Consider the following 22,234-nt stretch of genomic DNA (forward strand, 5'->3'; position numbering starts at 1 on the left):
CTTGAACTCATTGAGTTTTGCTTCCTCTGCCTCTCCAGTGGTCAGATAAAGGTGTGTACCAACATGATGCATTGCCCTGGCCTTTTAAAAAAGAAAATATATTTAAATGCTGATGGGTAGAATTAAAAGGGTTCATTATTGAGAAAGAAGTTTAAGTTGCTTCAGAGATGGCAGGAACTGGTGAAGATCCAGAAGATAGCAAATTGGGGGAGATTGTTCTTTGATAGGAAGAACTATATTTTTTCCTTTGTAACCAGGAGGAAAGAAGAGAATAGGTTCAGAGAATTGATAGCTAGGTGATAAAAAGATAAAGTTTTAAATTTTTTTTCAAGATAAAAGTTTCTCTATGTAGACCTGGCCTTCCTGGAACTGGTTCTGTAGACCAGGCTAGCCTGGAACTCAGAGATCTGCCTGCCTCTGCCTCCTGAGTGCTGGGATTAAAGGTGTTCAACACCACACCTGGCCCCTGTCTCTTATTTTTAATATTCTGTTTCTTAATCCATGTCCCATAAGAAAAAGTCATTTGTGGAATAAGTTAGGATCAGGGAAAGTCACAGGACTCAATGGGATACTTTTTGAAATAGGAAAGGAGAAAGACTACAACTATTAGGAAGCTTTGAGAATCTGGTTGAGAATTATTTATGAGGCAGGATAATAGACATTTGAGGTGACCCATAGAACTTTGATTAAGAACTAGGCATGGTGGTATAAATCTGTTTCCCAGCACTTGAGAAGTGGAGTCATCCACTTCAAGGTCATCATGAGCTCCCTAGCCATTTTGAGCACAGCCTGGACTTCATGAGTTCTTGACTTTTTTCATGGGGGGAAAAAAAAGAAAGAAAGAAAGAAAAAGAAAAGAAAGTTACTTTTGATTAAGAAAATAAAAATGACAGGCTAAGGAGATAACTCAGTGAGAAAAGTTCACCAGGATTGGGAAGGAGGAGAGGAGCAGATCTCTGGAGCTCCTCTGTTCAGTGAGAGATCCTGGCTCAAAAAAATAAGGTGAAAGTGCTTGAGGAAGATACCCAAAATTGACCTCTGATCTCCACAAGCACACAGGCATATATTCACACAAAGAAGTACAACACATGTAACAGCAAAAATGCTATGGAATCCTTATCTTTGTTCTTATAATTTTTACTGCATTTTACATCTGAAGATGAGAGACTAGTGGGACAGCTCAGTTGTGAATTCTTTGCTTAGTTAGCATGACTGAAGCACTAGGTTAGATCCATGACACTGAGAAAATAAAACGATAAACTCCATCTTCTCCGCACTGCCTTTTGGACAAGAGCCCTTCTGTATAAAACACTGTCTTGGGACCTGATGTTTTGTTAGTTTGGCTTTGATCTCCAGGTGTGCAGTCTTTGTTTCTTTCCCTGGTAGGAAGCGACCTCTTCACAAGTTCTCCTGGGTAGAAAAATCCTGCAAATGAGGCCAAGAGGGGTTTCTGAGTCCAGGAGGCTTTGTGCTTTAACGTAGGGCGGTGTGGTGAAGTTAAAGTGGAGTAGCTATTGTTTGAAATTAATTGAAATATCAGCTCAGGTCTCAATTTGACTTTTGGAGTTTAAACCATCAATAATCTGGTAGTTAAATCGTCCTAGTTTTAGTAGGAATATTGTTATAAGGTAGTAATGGGGGTAGAGGCATAACAGATTCCGAGTTTTACTTGAAAGGGGCATATTAAGTAACATTTTATTTATTTGTTTGTCTGTTTATTTATTTATTATTTATGTTGAGGCAGGGTCTCTATATATGACCCCAGCTGTCCTGGAACTATGTTTGCTAAACTCACAGAGCTCCACCTGCTTCTGCCTCCCAAGTGCTGGGATTAAGCTGGTACCACCCTGCCTTGCCCAGGAGATTTTTTTTAAACTATTGAAAAAATTTAACTTAAAAATTTTAAAATTGTAAAATTAATGTCATTATTTATTTAAAAAAATAGATTATTTCTGATTCATTGGGAATGAATATTTTGAATTTTATTTTTACTGTATGCTTCTTGGGTTATTTTCAGTTGAAAAATTATTTTGGGGGCTACAGTGATAGGTCAGGGGTTAAGAACACTGGCTACTCTTCCAGAGGACCCAGGTTTAGTTCCTAGCACCCACATGGCATCTCTCAACCATCTGTAATTCTAGTTCCAGGGGATCCAATGCCCTCATCTGTTCTACATGCATCCTGCATGCATGTGGGTACATAAGCTCACACAACCGTAAACATATACACATAAAAATATAAGTAATTTTGAAAATTTATTTTCTGGTAGTTTTATAGATGTACACAAAGTATTTGGATCATATTTACCCCTGTTAGATTTTTCTTAATTATGGCAAAACACACATAGCATAAAAATTTTATTATTTTAGTCATTTTATGTATACATAAATTCATGGTATATTTACAGTATTGTGCAACCACCAACACTATCCTTTTCTAGAACTTTTTCATCATCCCAAACAAAAATTTTGACAGACTATAAAATGGTGTTTTCCTGAGGCTGGAGAGATGACACTGACTACTTTTCCAGAGGACTCAGATTCAATTCCCAGCACCCACATGGCAGCTAACAACTGTCCATAACTCTAAGATCTGACCCCCTCACACAGACATACCTGCAGGCAAAACACCAGTGAACATAAGATAAAAATAGATAAATTATTTTTAAAGTGGCATTTTCCCATTGTTCTTACCTCTAGTCTTCTGGTTTCTATGAATTTGTTCATTCTGGGTATCTCATATTAATTGGAATTATATAATATGTGACCTTCAGAGTCTGGCTTATTTCACATAGCCTAATGTTTTCAGAGATCATCTTTGTTGTAGTATGTAGCAGAATTTCATTTACTTTCATGGCTGAAGAGCATTTCATTATATTTATATACCTGGTTTGCTTATCCGTTAGTTTGCTGATGAACACCTTGCTTCCATCTTTGGACTGTTGTGAATGATGCTTCTATGAATGTTGGTGTTCAAGGATCTGCGTTCCTACTTTTCATTTTTTAGAGTGTATACCTAGAAGTAAAATTACTGCATCATTTGGTAATTCTCTTGTAAACGGACAGTTCTCTCCCGCCTGCCAGTTTTTAAATTTTTAAAAAATCTATTTATTTTGTGTGTATGAGTGTTTTGCCTGCATGTATGTATATATACCTATGTGTATCTCATGTCTGTGGAGGTCAGAAGAGAAATTGGATCTTGTGGACTTGGAGTTAGGACTGGTTGTGATCTATCATATGAGTTCTGAGACCTGAACCTGGGTCCTCTGCAAGAGCAGTTAAGTGCTCTTAACCATTGAGGTGTCTTTCTTACTTCCCATATTGAAGTTTTGTTTTTAGTTTTTTAGATTCTATTTACTTTTATGTGTTGGCCTGAATGTATGTGCATCATGTGTATGCATTGCCTGCAAAGGCAAGAAAAGGGATTGGATCCCCTGGGACTGAATTTACAGACAGTTTTGAGCTGCTATGTGGGTGCTGGGAATTGAATCTGGGTCCTCTGGAAGAGCAGTTAGTGCTTCTAATGGTTGACCCATCTCTCCAGACTTATGCTAAAGGTATTGAGGGATCTCTCAACATTTTTTTTTCCATAGTGGCTGCTCCATTTGTGTGTTCGCACAGCAGTACACAAGGAACACTAGTTCCTCTATCTTTATCAACACTGTGGTGATTTGAATGAGAATGGTCCCCATAGGCTCACATATTTAAATGTTTGGTCCCTAGTTAGTGGAACTGTTTAGAAAGGATCAGGATGTATGGCCTTTATTGGAGGAGTTGTGTCATTGTGGGCAGTCTTTGAGGATTCAAATGCCCAAACCATTTCCAATTAGCATTCTGCCTCCTACTTGTGGATAGAGATATAAGCTCTCAGCTACTTCCTCAGCCTGAGCCTGCGTTCCCACCTGCCATGCTTCCCACCTGATGGACTCTGACCTTCTGGAACCATGAACTCATAAATGCTTTCTTTTGTAAGTTTTCTTGGTAATGGTGTCTCTTCACAGCATTAGAAAAGTGACTAAGACACATAACTGTTTTCTGTTTTTGTTTTTGTTTTTTTAAGTCCTGAGCTGGATTACATCATGCCCAGTTTAAATTCTTTTTCTTTTTTTTTTTTTAATTAAAAAAAAATTATTTTATGTATGTACATGTGTACCTGAGTGTGTGTATTTAAGTTCACTACATGTGTGCAGTGCCTACAGGGGCCAGAAGAGGGCATCATAGCCCCTGGAACTGGAGTTATGGGGGTTGTGAGCTGTCAGATGTGTGTGCTGGGAATTTAACTCTGTTCCCTGCAAGAGTAGTAAGTACTCTTAACTACTAAAAAGTCTTTCCAGCCTCAAATCCTTTCTTTATTTTTTTATTTTTTATTTTCTTGGTTTTTCAAGACAGGGTTTCTCTGTGTAGTTTTGGTGCCTATCCTGGATCTCGCTCTGTAGACCAGGCTGGGTGAACTCACAGAGATCTGACTGGCTCTGCCTCCTGAGTTCTGGAATTAAAGACATGAACCACCACTGCCCGGCAAATCCTTTCTTTTTTAAAGTTGATGTTTACTGAACCTCACAAGTTTTGATGTTTTGTTTTTGTTTCCATTAGCTTATAGGATTTCCTATTTCCCTTGAACTTTCTTTTTCTTTTTGTATTTCAATGCAGGATTTCTCTGTGTAGTCCTGGCTGTCCTGGAACTCTGTAGACTAGCCTGGCCTTGAACTCAGAGGTCCACCTGCTTCTGCCTCCCAAGTGCTAGGATTAAAGGCATGTGCTAGGAATGTGTATTCTTTTGTTGAAGTGTTGTTTAGTAACCATTAGATCTAGTTGGTTTATATGAATTATATCAAATCCTGGGAGATTGTAATATACGTTCTCTTTATGACCTTTATTTCTTGAATAGCGCTAGAATATTTCAGTGATAAAAGACCACAGTTGTTTCTGATAGTTTTAAGTTTAAGTGGAAGGGTTTGGGAAACTGAATGATTTGCAGGTGTTCATTGGCCTAAAACCCATCATCAGTAAGATGAGGACAGAGGAAGAGGTGACAAATGATAGAACCAAGGATTCTCTTTTAAGATGATAATAATTCCTTTCTTTACAAAGAAAAACAGGTGGTTTTTTTTCCCTTCATAGTTTTTGAATTATTTTAATGCTGTTTAATGTAATACATTAAGTCATATTTATGTTTTCTGAACTTTTAGGGTTTTTGTTTTTGGTGATGGGGATGAAATTCCAAGCTTAAACATGATGAACATGCACTCTAATTATGATTTCCATCCCAGGCTTATTTTTCATGATTTGAATTTAGGACATTGGGAGTTAATATGCCCCTTAGGCTCTAAATAGCTTGGTATTTTGGCAGTACCATAATTCAAGAAGCCTAACTGACTTGATTGTCAATACAATAACATCTGTTAATTTGTCCAAATGTGCTAAAGGATGTTTTCTTTGGTTTTATCCTTCAAATGCTTTTGATATTCATTACAGGAAGATTCAAACAATTTATACCGTTCTATAGAGTGCTAGGCACTAGGGAAACTAGATAAACTACAACAGTATATCTTTTTTCTTTCTTTTCTTTTCTTTCTTTCTTTCTTTTTTTTTTTAAAGATTTATTTATTCATTATGTATACAGCATGTATGACCAGAAGAGGGCACCAGACCTTATTACAGGTGGTTGTGAGCCACCATGTGGTTTCTGGGAATTGAACTCAGGACCTTTGGAAGAGCAGTCAGTGCTCTTAACCTCTAAGCCATTTCTCCAGCCCCCATCTCTTTTTTTTTTAAATGACTTTTTAAGACAGGGTTTCTCTGTGTAGCCCTGGCTGTCCTGGAACTCCCTCTGTAGACCAGGCTGTTCTCAAAATCATAAAGATCCACCTGCCTCTGCCTCCTGAGTGCTGGGATTAAAGGTGTGCGCCACCACTGCCCGACTTCACAACAGTATTTCTGTGTACTGCAGTAGGTTATATATTAACTCCACTAGACTATTATACACATAAGAAACAACAAGCCATTAGGGCAGTGGCTCAGAGGGGTAAATAGCACTTACTGCCAAGCTTGACACTTTAAGATTAATCTCTGGAACCCACACAGTAGGAGGGAACTGACTCCCATAAATTGTACTCTAACCTCCACACATATGCCATAACATACATGTGCACTAGAACTCAAGAGCATGTGCGCGCGCGCGCGCGCACACACACACACACACAGGGAGGGAGGGAAAGAGGGAGGGAGGGAGAGGGAGAGAGAGAGAGAGACAGAGAGAGAGAGAGGAGAGAGAGAGAGAAAGAAATGTAAAATATCTTGTATTTAAAAAGAAACGACTTGTGGTTACTCATACCTCTAATTGCAGCACTTGGGAGGCAGAGGTAGGTAGATCTCTGAGTTCAAGGCCAGCCTGGTCTACGGAGTGAGTTTGAAGCCCCTTGGGTCTACAAAGCAAGTTCCAGGGCAGCCAGAACTGTTACACAGAGAAACTCTCTCTCAAAAAAACCAAAATAAGAAAAAAAAAAAAAAAAAAAAAAAAAGACAGAAGGAAAAAAAAAAAAAGAAACAACTTGTCTCTTCTCTTATTCTCCAACTAAGATCCTACTGTCATGATGGGTTGCTGCCCCACCCGGTATACTGGTATTGTAAGAACAAGCTGTAGTCAGGTGGTGGTGGGGCACGACTTTAATCCTAGCACTCAGAAGGCAGAGGCAGGTGAATCTGAGTTCAAAGACAGCCTGGTCTACAGAACGAGTTCCAGGACAGCCAGGGATACACAGGGAAACCCTGTCTCGAAAAACCAAAAACAACAACAAAACACACACACACAACAAAACAACAAGCTGTACCCAAAGTTTGACTTCTATGAAAGTGTCCTTGATGCTAAGATCTGCATCTTTAACTTGAGGCAGAAGAAGTCAAAAGTTGGCGAATTCCCATTTTCTGGCCATGTGTCAGATGAGCAACTCTCTTCTCAGGCCCTGGAGGCTGCTGGTATTTGTGCCAACAAATACATGGTAAAGAGTTGTGGCAAGGATGACTTTCATCTTCCAGTGAGGCTCCACACTTTCTGTGTCATCTAAATCAACTAGATGTTATTCTCCTGTGCTGGGGCTGATAGACTCTGGACAGGTATGTGTAGTGCCTTTGTGAAGCCCCAGGGCACAGTGACCAGGGGTTCACATTGATCAGGTCATCATGTCCATTCATACCAAGCTGCAAAATAAGGAACATGTGATTGAGGATCTGAGTAGAGCTAGGTTCAAGTTCCTTGGCTGCCAGAAGATCCACATCCCACAAAAGTGGGGTTTCAAGCTTAATGCAGATGAGTTTGAAGACCTGGTTGCTGAGAAGCAGTTCATTCCTGATGTCTGTGGGGTCAAATACAACCCCATTTGTGGTCCCCTGGACAAGTGGTGAGCCCTTCCTTCCTGGGAGCCCTCATGTTCAGTAATAAATCTCACATTTAGTCTGAAAAAAAAAAAAAAACATTTCAAATACTTAGAATCTCTATCTCTCTGTCCATTATTGTTTGTGAATGTTTTGCCTGTGTATATGTATGTATGTACACTGTGTGCATGTTTGGTGCCTGGGAAGGCCAAAAGAGGGTGCCAGATCCCCTGAGCTGAAGTTAAGAATATTTGTGAAACGTTATGTGGGAACCTTGGACCTCTGTAAGAGCAGCAAGTGTTCTTAACCACAGAGCCTTCTCTTCAGTCCCAAGAATGTATGGGTTTACTGATTATCTTAAACAATAAGTGTTTTCCTGATCGCATTGACTTCTGTTTTCTTTTTTGAGATAGGGTTTCTTTGTGTAACCTTGGCTGTCCTGGTGCTCGAACTCAGAGATCTGCCTGCTTCTGTCTCCAAGTGCTGGGATTAAAGGTGTGCACCACCACCACCACCACCACCACCACCACCACCACCACCACCACCACCACCACCACCACCACCACCACCACCATTATCATCACCACATCACCACATCACCACCACCACCACCATCACTACCATCACCACCACCACCACCACACCACACCACACCACCACCACCACCACCACCACACCACACCACACCACCACCACCACCACCACCACCATCATCACCACATCACCACCACCTTCACCATCACCACTACCACCACCACCACCACCACCACCACCACCACCACACCACTGTCCAGCTTTACTTCTGTGTCCTTATTTGTTTTTTTTTTTTTTTTTTTTGGATTTTTCGAGACAGGGTTTCTCTGTGTAGCTTTGCGCCTTTCCTGGAGCTCACTTGGTAGCCCAGGCTGGCCTCGAACTCACAGAGATCCACCTGGCTCTGCCTCCCGAGTGCTGGGATTAAAGGCGTGCGCCACCACCGCCCGGCTCTTATTTGTTTTAAAATAGGTTCCACAGATATATACTAATTTCCCTCTTTGGTTGGTCTCTCTCTGTGTCACTGTGTTTGTCTCTCTTTCTTTCTTCCTCTTTTAAAACATAACCAAGATAGAGGTTTAATCTAGATTCAACTTCAGGGAAAGGAGCAGCAGAGGCCCTGATACCACTTACTTAGCATTTTATAGCTTCTTTTATTATTGTCTATTTAGACAAAAATCTCGGCGGTTATAGATAATAAGCCATTCCTCTTGGTTTATTCTAGTGACAATATAATACTATCATGATTGCAGAAATAACATTCCCATTTTCCCTTTGACCCCAAATACTTTTTTCCTTTTTAATGCAGTTTTTAGTTACACTTACTAACACATGCTAATTTTAGATTCTATCACTGAAAACCTCAGTTTGCCATTTATTGAGGCATTAGTTGAAATATTAATGTATTTAGCGCAGAAATGTCATTTTTTAGGGAACCTAGAACAACAGCAAAGCTGAGGTCAAACTGCAATCACGATGGACATCAAGGAAGCTGTGTTTGGGACAAAAAGAAATCAAGATAAGGTAGATGCAAAGTAGAGAAAAGAGCTGGACATGGGGTCTGGGTGGTAGATAGGAATGGGTTATATGCCACCAATGATATTGCCAGCTAGCATTGTGAAGAGGAAATACTGAGAAATGGGTTTAAATAGTCCTTTCCCTCTGAATGTACAAATTTTAACTGATTTTCAGGTAGCAGAGTACTTAAAATTGTCATGTTTGGGACAGCAGAGTAGAAGAATGCTTGCCTAGAATTTATGAGGCTCTGTGTTCAATTCCCAGAACTTAAAAAAAAAAAATGAGGTTGTTTTGGTGGAGTAGTGGTTTCTCATATTCTAGATAGTGTTTTCTTTATGGGTGGCTGTGGAAGATGATAATGCTGTTAGTTGCTAAAAACCAGTGCCAGAATCCAGCTTCAGCACAAATGCTTGGTAACTACCCAGAAGTTGAAAGTAGTTGAAATCTCCATTTGGAGTGTTACATTGACAGTCGGTGCAGAATATGACATTTTTATTTTTGTGATGTAAAAATTGTACTTCTTCTCATAGCAACATGAACCGTGAAGACCGGAATGTGCTGCGCATGAAAGAACGGGAAAGGCGGAATCAGGAAATTCAGCAGGGTGAAGACGCCTTCCCACCTAGCTCTCCTCTGTTTGCTGAGCCATATAAAGTTGTAAGTTATCTTTCTTGGACTGTTTTTTCACCTCACTTACATGACATTTGTGCTTTTAGCGATTGTCTTTTTTTAAAGATTTGATTTTGTAGGTACTTTTATGATTCTCACACTGTCAGGTCTTTACAGAGGCCAGAAGATGATGTCCGGTGCCCTGCAGCTGGAGTTACAGGCAGCTTTGAGCCATCCGACATGGGGGCTGGGAACCAAACTCAGGTCTTCTGGAAGAGCAGTACATGCATGCTTTTAACCACTGAGCCACTCCTTTAGCTCAGTGCATGCCTTTCATTGAAGCATTCTGGGAGGCGGAAGCAGGCTCTGAGTTCAAGGCTAGGCAGGACTACATCCCTGTCTCAAAAGAATATTTTTTGGTCAGTGAGTCTACATTACCTACTGTTTGCTAGGTAGTCTGTATTCTTTGGTAATAACATCGGTTAAAAATGACTTTCACAGATGCTGTGTTTTTCCATTTCTTGCCATTTGTTTATTTAATAAGTTTTATTGACTATTAGTTTGTTGACTGTTTCTTATGTGTGTTTGTCTCTTTCTGTTATCATAGATTAAATTCTGACATTTCTTCCAATGTATTTAATCATTGTCAGTTACATTGGAGCACGTTGTTGGAGGCATTCAGTAAATTGAATAAATGGTTGAAGAGAGGGCTCAGCAGTTAAGAGCATTTGTTGCTCTTGTAGGAGACCAGGTTCAATTACCAGTACCCACATGAGGTTCATAACCATGTGTAACTCCAGTTTCAGGGCACCTTACCCTCTTACGACCTCTGCAGACAGCAGGCACACATGTGGTTACACACACATACATATAGACAAAACACTTTCACATAAAATGAGTAAATGAATGATTTTTTAAAATGTTTTTTGAGGCAATGTCTCTTTACATACCTCTGGCTGTCCTAGAACTCACTCTGTAGACCAGGCTGCCCTCAAACTCACAGAGAGCTACCTGCCTCTGCTTCCTGAGTGCTAAGATTAAAGGCATGTTGCCACCATGTCCCATCATAAATGAAGAAATCTTTAAAAAAATTAAGAGAAAATAAATTGAATCAATTACTATTTTAATTTTTTAAAATTGTTTATTTTGTTTTTATTTTATGTGTATGAATGTTTAAACTGCCAGTATGTCTGTGTGTCTGTGTATTATATGTGTGTAGTGTTGGAAGAAGCCAGAAGAGGGCATCAGATCCTCTGGTCCTAGAGTTACAGACAGTTGTAAACCACTGTATGGGTGCTGGGAATTGAACTCTGGTCCTTTGGAAGAGAAGCCAAGTGCCTTTAATCCCTGAGTCACTTTCCAAACCCAATTGCTATTTTTTAATTACTAGCATTGTTCCTGATTTGATATTACCAAAAAAAAAAAAAAAAAAAAGAATACTGAATAATGGCAATTCTCATGGCTCTAAGGTAGCTTTTGTGATGACATGTCTTTCTAGCATTTCTTTTGCCTTTGGGTTTCAATGGTTGTTAAAACTTTAAAGTTCAGAATCTGTGAATCATGCTAATATTCATTACACAATAAAAAAATATTGAATCGGACTTGTTTTCTGATGTTGATGTTTTCTGTGAACAGCCGTATATTTATCTTGATTCTTTAAGAAGATCAGACAGATTTTGAAACAATATAAAGTTATTATTAATGTTTCCCAATCTCAAAATAAATAGTGGTAGTTCAGATTTTGTTTGTTTGTTTTCCTTTTTATTTATTTACTTTTTTTTATTGATTCTTTGGGAACTTCTTTTTTTAAGATAATGTCTCAAGTTTTCCAGGCCTAAAACTGACTATGTGTCCAAGCATGACCTTGAACTTGTGACCCTTCCTAATGCTGGGAATATGTCACCAAGTCAGTTTATGTGTTGCTAGGGATTGAATACAGGGCTTCATGCATGCCATCCAAGCACTCTACCTACCATCTGAGCTGCATTCCAGCCCTGGTTATTTAGTCTTGATTTCTTTTTAATGTAATCTGTAGACTTTCTTTTGTATTTTAGCATGGTTATTTTCATGTACTTTCTTTGCATTTTTTTCTTCAGATACTTTCAATAAATTTTTTTCACTATGAGAAATATTTATCTGGACTGAGAGTGTGTGGTAGAGTCAGTGGTAGAGTGCTCACCTAGCATGTGAGAGGGTCTAGTTTTAATTTATTTTATCTTCGTTTGTTTTGTGCTATATTTGGTGTTTATTTGTAAATGTTAACTTTAAGATAAAAAGTGAGACCTGTCTTTACTGACCTCTTCTGACTGAGGGTTATAAAATGAGTTTGGAAGAATATTTTGTTTCAAATTATACTAACAGTATATTCTTTTATTTATTTATTTTTTTTGTAGACTAGCAAAGAAGATAAGTTATCAAGTCGTATTCAGAGTATGCTTGGAAACTACGATGAAATGAAGGATTACATAGGAGACAGATCTATACCAAAGCTTGTTGCAATTCCCAAGCCTGCAGTACCAACGACAACAGACGAGAAAGCAAACCCAAATTTTTTTGAACAGAGACATGGAGGCTCTCATCAGAGTAACAAATGGACTCCTGTAGGACCTGCCCCCAGCACTTCTCAGTCTCAGAAACGGTCCTCTGGCTTGCAGAGTGGACACAGTAGCCAGCGGACCAGTGCAGGTGGTAGTGGCACTAGTAGCAGTGGCCAGAGACATGACCGCGACTCCTACAGCAGTAGCCGGAAAAAAGGCCAGCATGGGTCAGAGCACTCCAAATCACGATCCTCAAGCCCTGGAAAACCCCAGGCTGTTTCTTCATTAAGTTCTAGTCATTCCAGGTCTCATGGGAATGATCACCATAGCAAGGAACATCAGCGCTCCAAATCACCTCGGGACCCTGATGCCAATTGGGATTCTCCTTCCCGTGTCCCCTTTTCAAGTGGGCAGCATTCAAATCAGTCTTTCCCACCTTCTTTGATGTCAAAATCTAGTTCAATGTTACAAAAACCCACTGCCTATGTTCGGCCCATGGATGGACAGGAGTCTGTGGAACCAAAGCTGTCCTCTGAGCACTACAGCAGCCAGTCTCATGGTAATAATATGACTGAGCTGAAGCCCAGCAGCAAAGCACATCTCACCAAGCTGAAAATACCTTCTCGACCTTTGGATGTAAGTCTCACACTCAGAGTATTTAGCATTGTGACTGTATAAAGTAATTTGTAGACATTTCAGTGAATTGGAACTGTCTTTTTGCCTTAATAGTAAGACATAAAAATTAAGAAGTTTAAGAAAAAATGGTTTAAAGAACAACTCGGGAATTGACTCCCAAGTAGATATAAAACTGTGCACTTCCTTCTTGGATAATACAGAAAATATCATTCATAGGTTTTCAAATATTAAAAATGACTAGTCAGGGGCTGGAGAGATGGCTCAGTGGTTAAGAGCACTGACTGCTCTTCCAGAAGACCTGGGTTCAATACCCAGCACCCACATGGCAGTTGGCAACTGTCTGTAACTCCAAGGTCTGACACTCTCAAACAGACATACATATAGGCAAAATAACAATGCACATAAAATAAAAATAAATAAATTATATTTAAAAAAAATAAAATAAAATGACAAGTCAAGTTATAGACTAAACATAAAATTTATTGATAGCTTACACTCCTCTTTTTGGTTTTAAGGGATAGTGTAGTTTGTTTCTTTTTATTTAAAGAGAAAATTAACTTGTCTGTTTTTAGAGTGTTACAAGTAATGCAGGTCATGGTTTATGGGGATAAATGGTGGGACTTTTGAGTCTACAGAAGTGATAATGTTGTATAGTTCCGATGCCTCCTCCTTCCTTTGCTCCCAGCTGAAGGGCTGAGACAGCCACTGTGACTGTGTACAAAAACTGACATTCAAAATGACCAAAAGAACAAAGCATTCAGAGTGAAATAGCTGAAAGTGTATCTTCATTTACTGAAGTGTAGAATAACAGGTTTCAGCAAAACATTGTCATATAGGCAAGATTTATTTTATTATTTTATGTTTATGAGTGTCTCACCTGCATGTATATCTTATATATATATGTATGCCTGGTGTCCATAGAGGAAGGAAGAGGGCCTCAGATCCCCTGGAGCTGGAGTTACGGATGTTGTGAGCTGCCATGTAATTACTTGGCATCAAACCTGGGTCCTTTGGAAGAACAGCCAATACTCTTAACCACTGAGACATTTCCTCAGTTTGCAGGGTTTATCTTTTAATGTAGTTTATACAATAAAAAAGGTTAAAAAGACAAAATGCATAGCTCAGAGCTCAGAATATAAGAAGGAATCAAAGTCAAAGAAGATGTTTAAGAACATTTAGCAATCTTGAAGCAGTAAGGTAGTTCAGTGGCTAAAGTATAAACCTGCTGACTTGAGTTCAGTCCTGGATCCCATAGTGGAAGGAGACAACCAGCTCCTAAGAGTTGTTCTCTCACCTACTCTTTCTCACATGCCCCGCCCATAACATAAACACACAATAATAATAAAATGAAATAAAAAGAATCTTGGGGCCTGAGGAGATTGATCAGTGGTTCAGAGCACTTGCTGCTCTTACAGAGGACCTGAGTTGCTTCCCAGCATTCAGAAAAGTGGTAATTTGTTCTTTAAATACATCTTTGGAACTAGATTTGGGTTTGGTTTTTTGATTCTTAATTATGTCTTAAAATTACCAGTCTGCCTTCTATAGTTTATACAATGCCGTGTAAAATGTCCATTGTGGTCTGTATCTCCAGTCTTTCAATAATGCTCACTTTACTCAGTTTATGTCTCAGTGTCATGTTATATTTTTGTATATGAATAATTTTTGAAATTTTTAGGAAATTTGATCATCTAAAAAAATTACATCAAAAAATTGTAGGGGCTAGAGAGATGGTTCAAGGGCCAAGAGCACTGGCTGTCCTTCCAGAAGATCTGGGTTCAATTCTCAGCACCCATATGGTGGCTCACAGCTGTCTCTAACTCTAGTTCCAAGGGATCAGAATTCCCTCTTCTGGCTTCTATAGGTACTAGGCACTAAAGCAGTTCACAGACCTAGGTGTGAGCAAAGCAACTATATACATAAAATAAAAACAAATAAATCTGGGATCTTAGAAAGAGGACTCAGTGATTAAGAGCACTGGCTTTTCTTCTAGAGGGAAAGGACCCAGGTTCTATTTTCCTGCGTCCACACAACAGTTCACAACTGTCTATAACTCCAGTTCCAGGAACCTAGTACCCTCCTTTGACCTTTGCAGGACCAGGCAAGCATTAGCATATATTCAGGCAAAACAGTTAATATACATAAAATAAAAATAAATCTTTTTTTAAAGGTTTTTATTTTATTTTATTTTACAATACCATTCAGTTCTACATATCAGCCACGGGTTCCCCTATTCTCCCCGCTCCCACACCTTCCCCTTACCCCCAGCCTATACCCCATTCCCACCTCCTCCAGGGCAAATCCTCCCACGAGGACTGAGATCAACCTGGTAGACTCAGTCCAGGCAGGTCCAGTCCCTTCCTCCCAGACTGAGCCAAGTTTCCCTGCATAAGCTCCATTTGTTTCAAACAGCCAACTCATGAAATGAGCACAGGACTTGGTCCCACTGCCTAGTTGCCTCCCAAACTGATCAAGCCAATCAACTGTCTCACCTATTCAGAGGGCCTGATCCAGCTGGGGGCCCCTCAGCCTTTGGTTCATAGTTCATGTGTTTCCATTCATTTGGCTTAAATAAATCTTTTTAGAAATTTTGTATAGGAAAGCTATTTCAAAAGGTCTAGCTAATGTTGTGACTTAAAATAATGGAATCATAAATACTTCCTCAAATTTTATGTAATTTCTAATAATGTTTTTAATATGTTTAGGAAATACTAAAATTCTAGCAGCAAATTACATCAAATCTAATGCCTGTTTCTTTTTTCTTTCTCTTTTTTTTTTAAGGCATCAGTTTCTGGTGATGTAAGCTGTGTGGATGAAATACTTAAAGTAAGCTTCTTTTTAATCATTCTGATCTGTTATTTAATTCTGATGCCTATATTACCAACTCTTTCATATTCTTAATTACTTCTTAACACAGATTGCTTATGTGTATAACTTGATTATGTCATGTCCATCATAAATAACTTTTCTGAGGTTCTAGTCACATGCTTTGTTTACTGTTTATAAGTACAATATATTCTAGTTTTAGCCTTGAAAAGGGGAAGAAGCCAATTACAACTGCATTTTCTTAGGCTTATGATTTAAAGGCTTAAAAAAAAATCTCAATACTTACCAAGCCATGTTGACAGTAGTTTGGTTTATAATTTACCTGTACATTCTATTCTGATCAGGTACTATAGTAAAAACTATCCTCTGAGTATTGATCTGGAGTGTTTATCAGACACACTTGAAAGTCTACCATGACTAAAAACAGTATATTCCTCTGCTGGAAATAAGGAAAGGGCCAGTTAATGAGTGAGCAACAAGGATTGCTTTTTGCTTCTAAGAGAACAACATCAGTCACATATGACTTTTTCTTTGGAAGCTACTGAATTCTTTGTCTATACTTGGATTTTATGGCATATTCTTCTCAGCTACCTGTTTTGGCCTATTTCCTATAATCTGTTCCCACCATTTAATCTCACATTCTTTCCTTTAGCTGCTACAATCTTCCTTTACCATTTTACTGAACCTTCTTTTCTTTTCTTTCTTTTTTTTTCTCGAGACAGGTTTTCTCTGTGTAGTTTTGGAACCTGTCCTGGAACTCACTCTGTAGACCAGGCTGGCCTCGAACTCAGTGATCCACCTGGCTCTGCCTCCCCAGTGCTAGGATTAAAGCTGCACCACCACATCCAGCTCATACAGAAATAGTAGCAGTAGTGGTAGTAGTAATAATAATAAACCTTAAGACAGTCTTAATTTTTGTTTCTGCCTTTAAAATCTCTTAGCTGTCCTTTTATAGTGTGTCAAGTCTTCACTTCAGCCTCTGGCCTTCATGACTTCACTGCTTTTGCTAGAAGTTTTCAGTGGCTCTCTAAGAGAGATTAAGATCACTAAAACCACAGTTCTGAGGAAGAATTGAGCATCCAGACACCCCATAGCCAGTCCCCAGAACTCCTGCTTCTGACTGACCACTTTTGCCAAACTAGTTTTCCTAAGCCATACTTTTTCTTTTCTTGAAAATAGGGTTTCCTGTAGTGGAGGCTGGCTTCGAACATCTGTCCTCCTTCCTGCCTCACCTTCCAAGCACTCTCATCACTTCCTTAAAGTCAAATTCTTTGGAACACTTCCCTCCTCTGTCTATAATAGTGCATACATAGTTGTCTTCTGTAGAATCCCAGGGAAATAAATTTTTCTGTTTCCTTTGTCAGGACACAGTGAAAACTCTTCACTTTCAATCTCATAAAGCATTCATTCTCTCTCTCTCTCTCTCTCTCTCTCTCTCTCTCTCTCTCTCTCTCTCTCTCTCTCTCTCTCTCTCTCTCTCTCCCTCTCTCTCTCTCTCTCTCTCTCTCTCTCTCTCTCTCTCTCTCACACACACACACACACACACACACACATTTATTTAATGAGTGTCTTGTCTTGCCTGCATGTATGTGTACTGTGTGTGTGTGTGCATTGCCCAAAGAGGTCAGAAGGGGCTGTTAGATCTCCTGGAATTGGAGTTACAGAGATTTGAACCGATGTACTTGGGAAGAGCAGCCAGTGTTTTTAACCACTGAGCCATCTCTTCAGCCCCAATCTTTCATATTTTTGACACACATACACACACGCACGCGCGCGCGCACACACACACACACACACACACACACACACACACACACACGAGAACCTTGAGCATATGAAATGCTTGTGTGTTTGTGTGTGTGTTGTTTTTGTTTGGGGATTTTGTTTTGTTTTTTCATGTGTTTCTCTCTGTGTGTTTGTATGTTCTAAGGGAACATACACACTTCCCCCTGAAGTTTTAACAATATATGGAACTTAAGTGCCTGGAAGACTTTCTTTGTCTCTTTGTTTTTATTAAACATGTAGCCTACATTTTCTATGTATGAACTTGGCATGTGGCTTTCAGTGTTTTATTGCCCAGTCAGGTTGATTGTTGGAAAGATTAGCAGTTGAATATATTTTGGCATTTGATTTGTGAAATGCATTACTGAAAATCTGAGGTGCAGAAGTTTCCATGTTCCCTTCATAGGTTTTTGTTTTCATTCAACTTGTAATCACAGTTTCTAGGAACTCTTTTGTGAACATAGGAAAATAATATAAAATATTAAAAATATTTAATACCTGTCAAAAACTTGATATCTGTCTAAAAATAATATATGTTTATTGAAAAATTTCAATTGTCAGTGATTCACCTATGTGTCAAGTGCTAGTGATGTGGTGGTGATGCTAGTTGTACTGTTTAAGCTGACCTTCCAGGGCTGGTTGTAGGAAACAATACAAGTATTGTAAGAGGACAGAGAGCAATTACATGCACGTGGCTAGTTTTTTTTGGGGGGAGGGGGTCCTCATTTTTTACTAGTTCTTTGAGAATTTCATATAATGCATTTGATCATACTCATCCCACAACTCCTTGAAGTTCCACTACCCCTTCCCTACCCACCTAACTTTTTGTGCTTTTTCTTTTCTTTTCTTTTCTTTTTTTTCCAGGACTGAGGCCTGAACCCAGGGCCTTGTGCTTGCTAGGCAAGCACTCTACTACTGACCTAAATCCCCAACCCCTATATTTTTTCTTTTTCCCAGCAAGTCCACCTTGTGCTGCCCATATAATCTTGAACATGTGACCATCTGCCAGAGTTTGGCTGACCTACCAAGGACCACCACCCTAAAGAAAACTGACTCACTCTTCCAGCAGCTAGCTTTCAGTTGTCAATAGCTCTTCAACTAGGGCGGGACTTTAGGCTCACCTCCTTCTCTGCCCTATGCAAGTGGCTGCTTAAAGAGGTTTAGTAGACACAATGTCAACTGCCCTGTTTCTTCCCCTCTGTCATCTGGTGCCCAAAGTAACTACTGTTGAGCATCCTTCTAGAGGCTTGACTTTTAAAACTTTATTTACTAGCACATAGACTATGTTTGTGTTTGACAGTAATATGCCATGGACCTCATTTCATATCATAGTTGGATTTCTCATTTTAATGTCTGTCTTGTGTTTCATTGTGTGGATGTCTGCTAATTTGTTTAATCAGTACTATATGTTGAATACTAGAGTTGTTAACATTTGGTCTATGAGTCCTTGGAATCTTTATATAATCTAATGCATCTTTATATAACTGTGGTTATAGTCACAGTATAAATTCCTAAGCACCACCAGCTACCTTTTTACCTAATGGCTAAGTTTGAAAAAAAAAAAAAAAAGCAGGAAATAAAATACTCCCTTAATTCTAAGTATTGATACCTCTCTTCCTTGATCCTCTGACATACATTGTTATCCAAATTCACTTGGCCTGGTTTCTTTCCCCTCTTATACAGGGTGTCACATAGCTCAGGCTGCCTTGACTCCTCCTCTCAAGAGCTGAGATTAGAGGCATATATAACCATGCCCAGCTATTCTGATCAAAGTGACCAAAATTTTTAGTTAGCATGTGGACTCTGTGGTCAGACTTCCTACAGTGAAATTCTTTGTCCAGTATTTACTAATCATGCAACCTTGAATAAAGATGTTGACTTTTGCTTCAGTTTCACCTTAAATAAGTTAAGGTAATAATATCTATCTCATGATTTGAAGAAATGATTGACAAGCAAAACATTTAGCATCATTTCTGATCCATTAATGGTAAAGATTAATGTTAGCTGTTTTTCTTATTGTTATCTTCTTCCTTCCATTCCTATAGCAAGATCTTTTTTAGCAGTATTGCATAATACGTGTTTGGGAGGCATGGTGGCTCATGCCTCTACTTTAGAACTCAGGAGGCAGAGGCAGGAGGATCAGCACAAATTTAAGGCCTGTCTGATTTACATAACAAGCTAAGGGAGCCTGGGCTATGTAATGAGACCCTGTTTCAAAAAACAAGCAAACAAAGCCATCAGACCTTCATAACTGTCCACAGATTTTATCATCCTACCCATATACCCCTTAAAGTCCGAGAGAATTTGTTATCCTCTGCCCCGCTGCCAGCCCTACTGCCTGCACACAGTTGTGCCTTATTAATGCCCATTGTACCCAATATGCATAGTTTTGGAGGACAGTCATAAAACCAGTATTTCTAAATACAAAGCTGGTTTTTAGCTGTATAGTTTTGTAACCTTGTCCTGGTTGAAAACAAACTGTAATAATTACATTTCAGGAGATGACGCATTCATGGCCTCCCCCTCTAACGGCTATTCATACACCATGCAAAACAGAACCTTCCAAATTTCCTTTTCCAACTAAGGTAAGTAAATAAAATCTGTCTTTGATAATGTAAGAAAACTCTAAATGGCTCAACTAAAATCACATAAATTCAAATTGTCTTACCTTTCCCTAGTGGGAAACATAATAAATAAACTTTAAAAAAATAAATAATTTTAAGTAGTAATGATTTCTATGAAGAAATTTTAAACTAATAATAGAATTGAGAACATCTTGAACTGAGAGGTACTTAAAATTTGGAAGACAATACAGAGAGAGAGAAAGGGGGAGAGAGAGAGAGAGAGAGAGAGAGAGAGAGAGAGAGAGAGAGAGAGAGAGAGAGAGAGAGATATTGATTGATATTTATTGCAAACTCATTATATTCTATTCTGAAGGTGGTTAGGGCTATTCAGGTTGTTTTCTGAGGAGCCTCTCAGAACCTAGCCACAAACTTATTTACATACTATGAGAAAAGGCCCTCACACAGCAGTTTTTAGCCCATCTGCAGATTAATTTTTTTAAACATGAATTTATACTCACACAAATAATACAAAAGCACAAGGCTGGATGTGGAACCCCAGTACCATGGAAGCAAAGACAGGAAGATTAGGAGTTTAAGGCCAACCTGGTTACATTTTCAGAGTTCAAAAATTCTCCCGCAAATAATCAGACAAAAAGACATTCTCAGCCCTTCCCTGGTTCTTGTTCTCTAGCTCATCCAATTTCATGTGTCTTTGCAAACCTTTTCATAAGCACTTGCATGCATGTGTACAAACAAACTCATAAGTGTGGACCCATTCCATATCAATATGCTATTTCTACTCAGATAAATTGTTTTATATCATTAATCTGTCAGCTTATAGTCTGGGAGTCCTTTCCATGTTGTTTACTTAGAGGTATTTAATGTCTTCTAAGTTCATCTAAAGTATGAATTATCTGACTTTACTTAGCCATTTCTCTTTGGTGTTTAATTTACTATCAGTTTTAATTACTGTGAGCATTTTTAATCATTTATTTGTGTGTGTGTGTGTGTGTGTGTGTGTGTGTGTGTGTGTGCGCGCGCGCGCTCTGTGAACTGATTCCTTCCTTCTACCATGTAGGTCCCAGGGATGGAGCTCAGATTGTCAGGCTGGCAGCAAGTACCTTTATTCACCCAGCCATTTCACCAGCTCTCACTTTTTTTTTTTATTGTGTGTGTGTTTTGAGCATGTGTATACATTTGTGTGTGTGTGTGGGGGGGTGCACATCTTGTGCACTTGGGTGTGGAAGCTGGGGTCTGCATCAATGTCTTCTTCTATTGTATTCTACTTTATGTTTCTTACTTTTGAGACAGTGTTTCATGTAGCCCAGACTGACCCTGAACTTGGTGTAGCTTATAGTGATCTTAAACTTCTTTTGTATGTATGCTTGTGTGTGTACACATGTATGTGCAGGTATGTACACCCATTCATGTGTGTAGAGGCTAGAGAGAGAAAATTGATGTCCTCCTCCTATTCCTATATGGCTCTCTGCCTTACTCCCTGGACACAGGCTCTCTCTGAATCTAGAGCTCACTGTTTTTCTGTTAGGCTAGTGGGCAGCAAGCCCCAGTTATTTTACTGTTGTCATTACAGCCATCCTCACGCGTGCGTGCGTGCGTGCGTGCGTGCGTGCGTGCGTGCGTGCGTGCGTGCGCGTGTGTGTGTGTGTGTGTGTGTGTGTGTGTGTGTTGAGATAGAACCCAGGCCTGTGAAAAAAAGCTGTCTTCCCTGTTCTTGAGTATATCAGTAGCTTTTTTTCCTAGTAAGCTTTTAATGAAAATACCAAAATTTCTTTACCTGTTCAGTTGTTAATGAACCTATAAGTTACTTTTAGGTTGTTAAAGTATCTATAAATGGATCTGGAGAGATGGCTCAGAGGTTAAGAGTACTGGCTGCTCTTCCAGAGGTCTTGAGTTCAATTCCCAGCAACCACATGGTGGCTCACAACCATCTGGTTCCCTCTTCTGGTCTGCCTGCATACATGCAGGTAGAATACTTGTATACATAATAAATAAACCTTAAAAAAATCGATAAACATTATTGTATATATTGTAGACTTATGTTTTCTTTCTTTTTCAAAACAAAGTTTCTTTGTGTAGTCCTTTGTGTAGAACTCATTCTGTAGACCAGGCTGTCCTGGAATTCATAGAGATCCACCTGCCTCTGCCTCCCAAGTGCTGGGACTAAAGGTATGTTCCACCACCGCCTGGCTGTTTTCTTTTCCCATGGGCAAATACTAGATTATATGGTGAAAAGAATTGCTGAGTCATGCAGTAACCGTGTGTTACCTTGTTAAGAAGCTGATCACTGTTCTCTATGGTAGGTAGTTGTGACACTCCTGCTTTAACCCCCACCCTCTGCCAC

General features: G+C 39.2%; 1 protein-coding gene and 1 pseudogene across 3 annotated transcripts in view; both read left to right on the forward strand.

Moving 5' to 3' along the window:
* Aff4 (ALF transcription elongation factor 4) overlaps positions 1–22,234 on the forward strand; it is a 72,490-nt gene that overhangs the window by 10,356 nt on the left and 39,900 nt on the right. The window contains exons 2-6 of one of the 3 annotated variants that reach the window (XM_076578359.1): positions 8,836–8,927; positions 9,452–9,578; positions 11,924–12,703; positions 15,482–15,526; positions 19,807–19,893. In XM_076578359.1, coding sequence (XP_076434474.1) covers positions 9,456–9,578; positions 11,924–12,703; positions 15,482–15,526; positions 19,807–19,893 — 1,035 coding nt within the window. In that variant the 5' untranslated portion in view covers positions 8,836–8,927; positions 9,452–9,455. The remainder of the gene's footprint in view (positions 1–8,835; positions 8,928–9,451; positions 9,579–11,923; positions 12,704–15,481; positions 15,527–19,806; positions 19,894–22,234) is intronic. The other 2 variants (XM_076578358.1, XM_076578360.1) reach the window with 2 other exon arrangements.
* LOC102918652 (large ribosomal subunit protein uL16-like) lies at positions 6,485–7,532 on the forward strand (annotated as a pseudogene).

Source organism: Peromyscus maniculatus, chromosome 8 (assembly GCF_049852395.1).
Source record: "Peromyscus maniculatus bairdii isolate BWxNUB_F1_BW_parent chromosome 8, HU_Pman_BW_mat_3.1, whole genome shotgun sequence".
In the NCBI taxonomy this organism is placed as follows: Eukaryota; Metazoa; Chordata; class Mammalia; order Rodentia; family Cricetidae; genus Peromyscus; species Peromyscus maniculatus.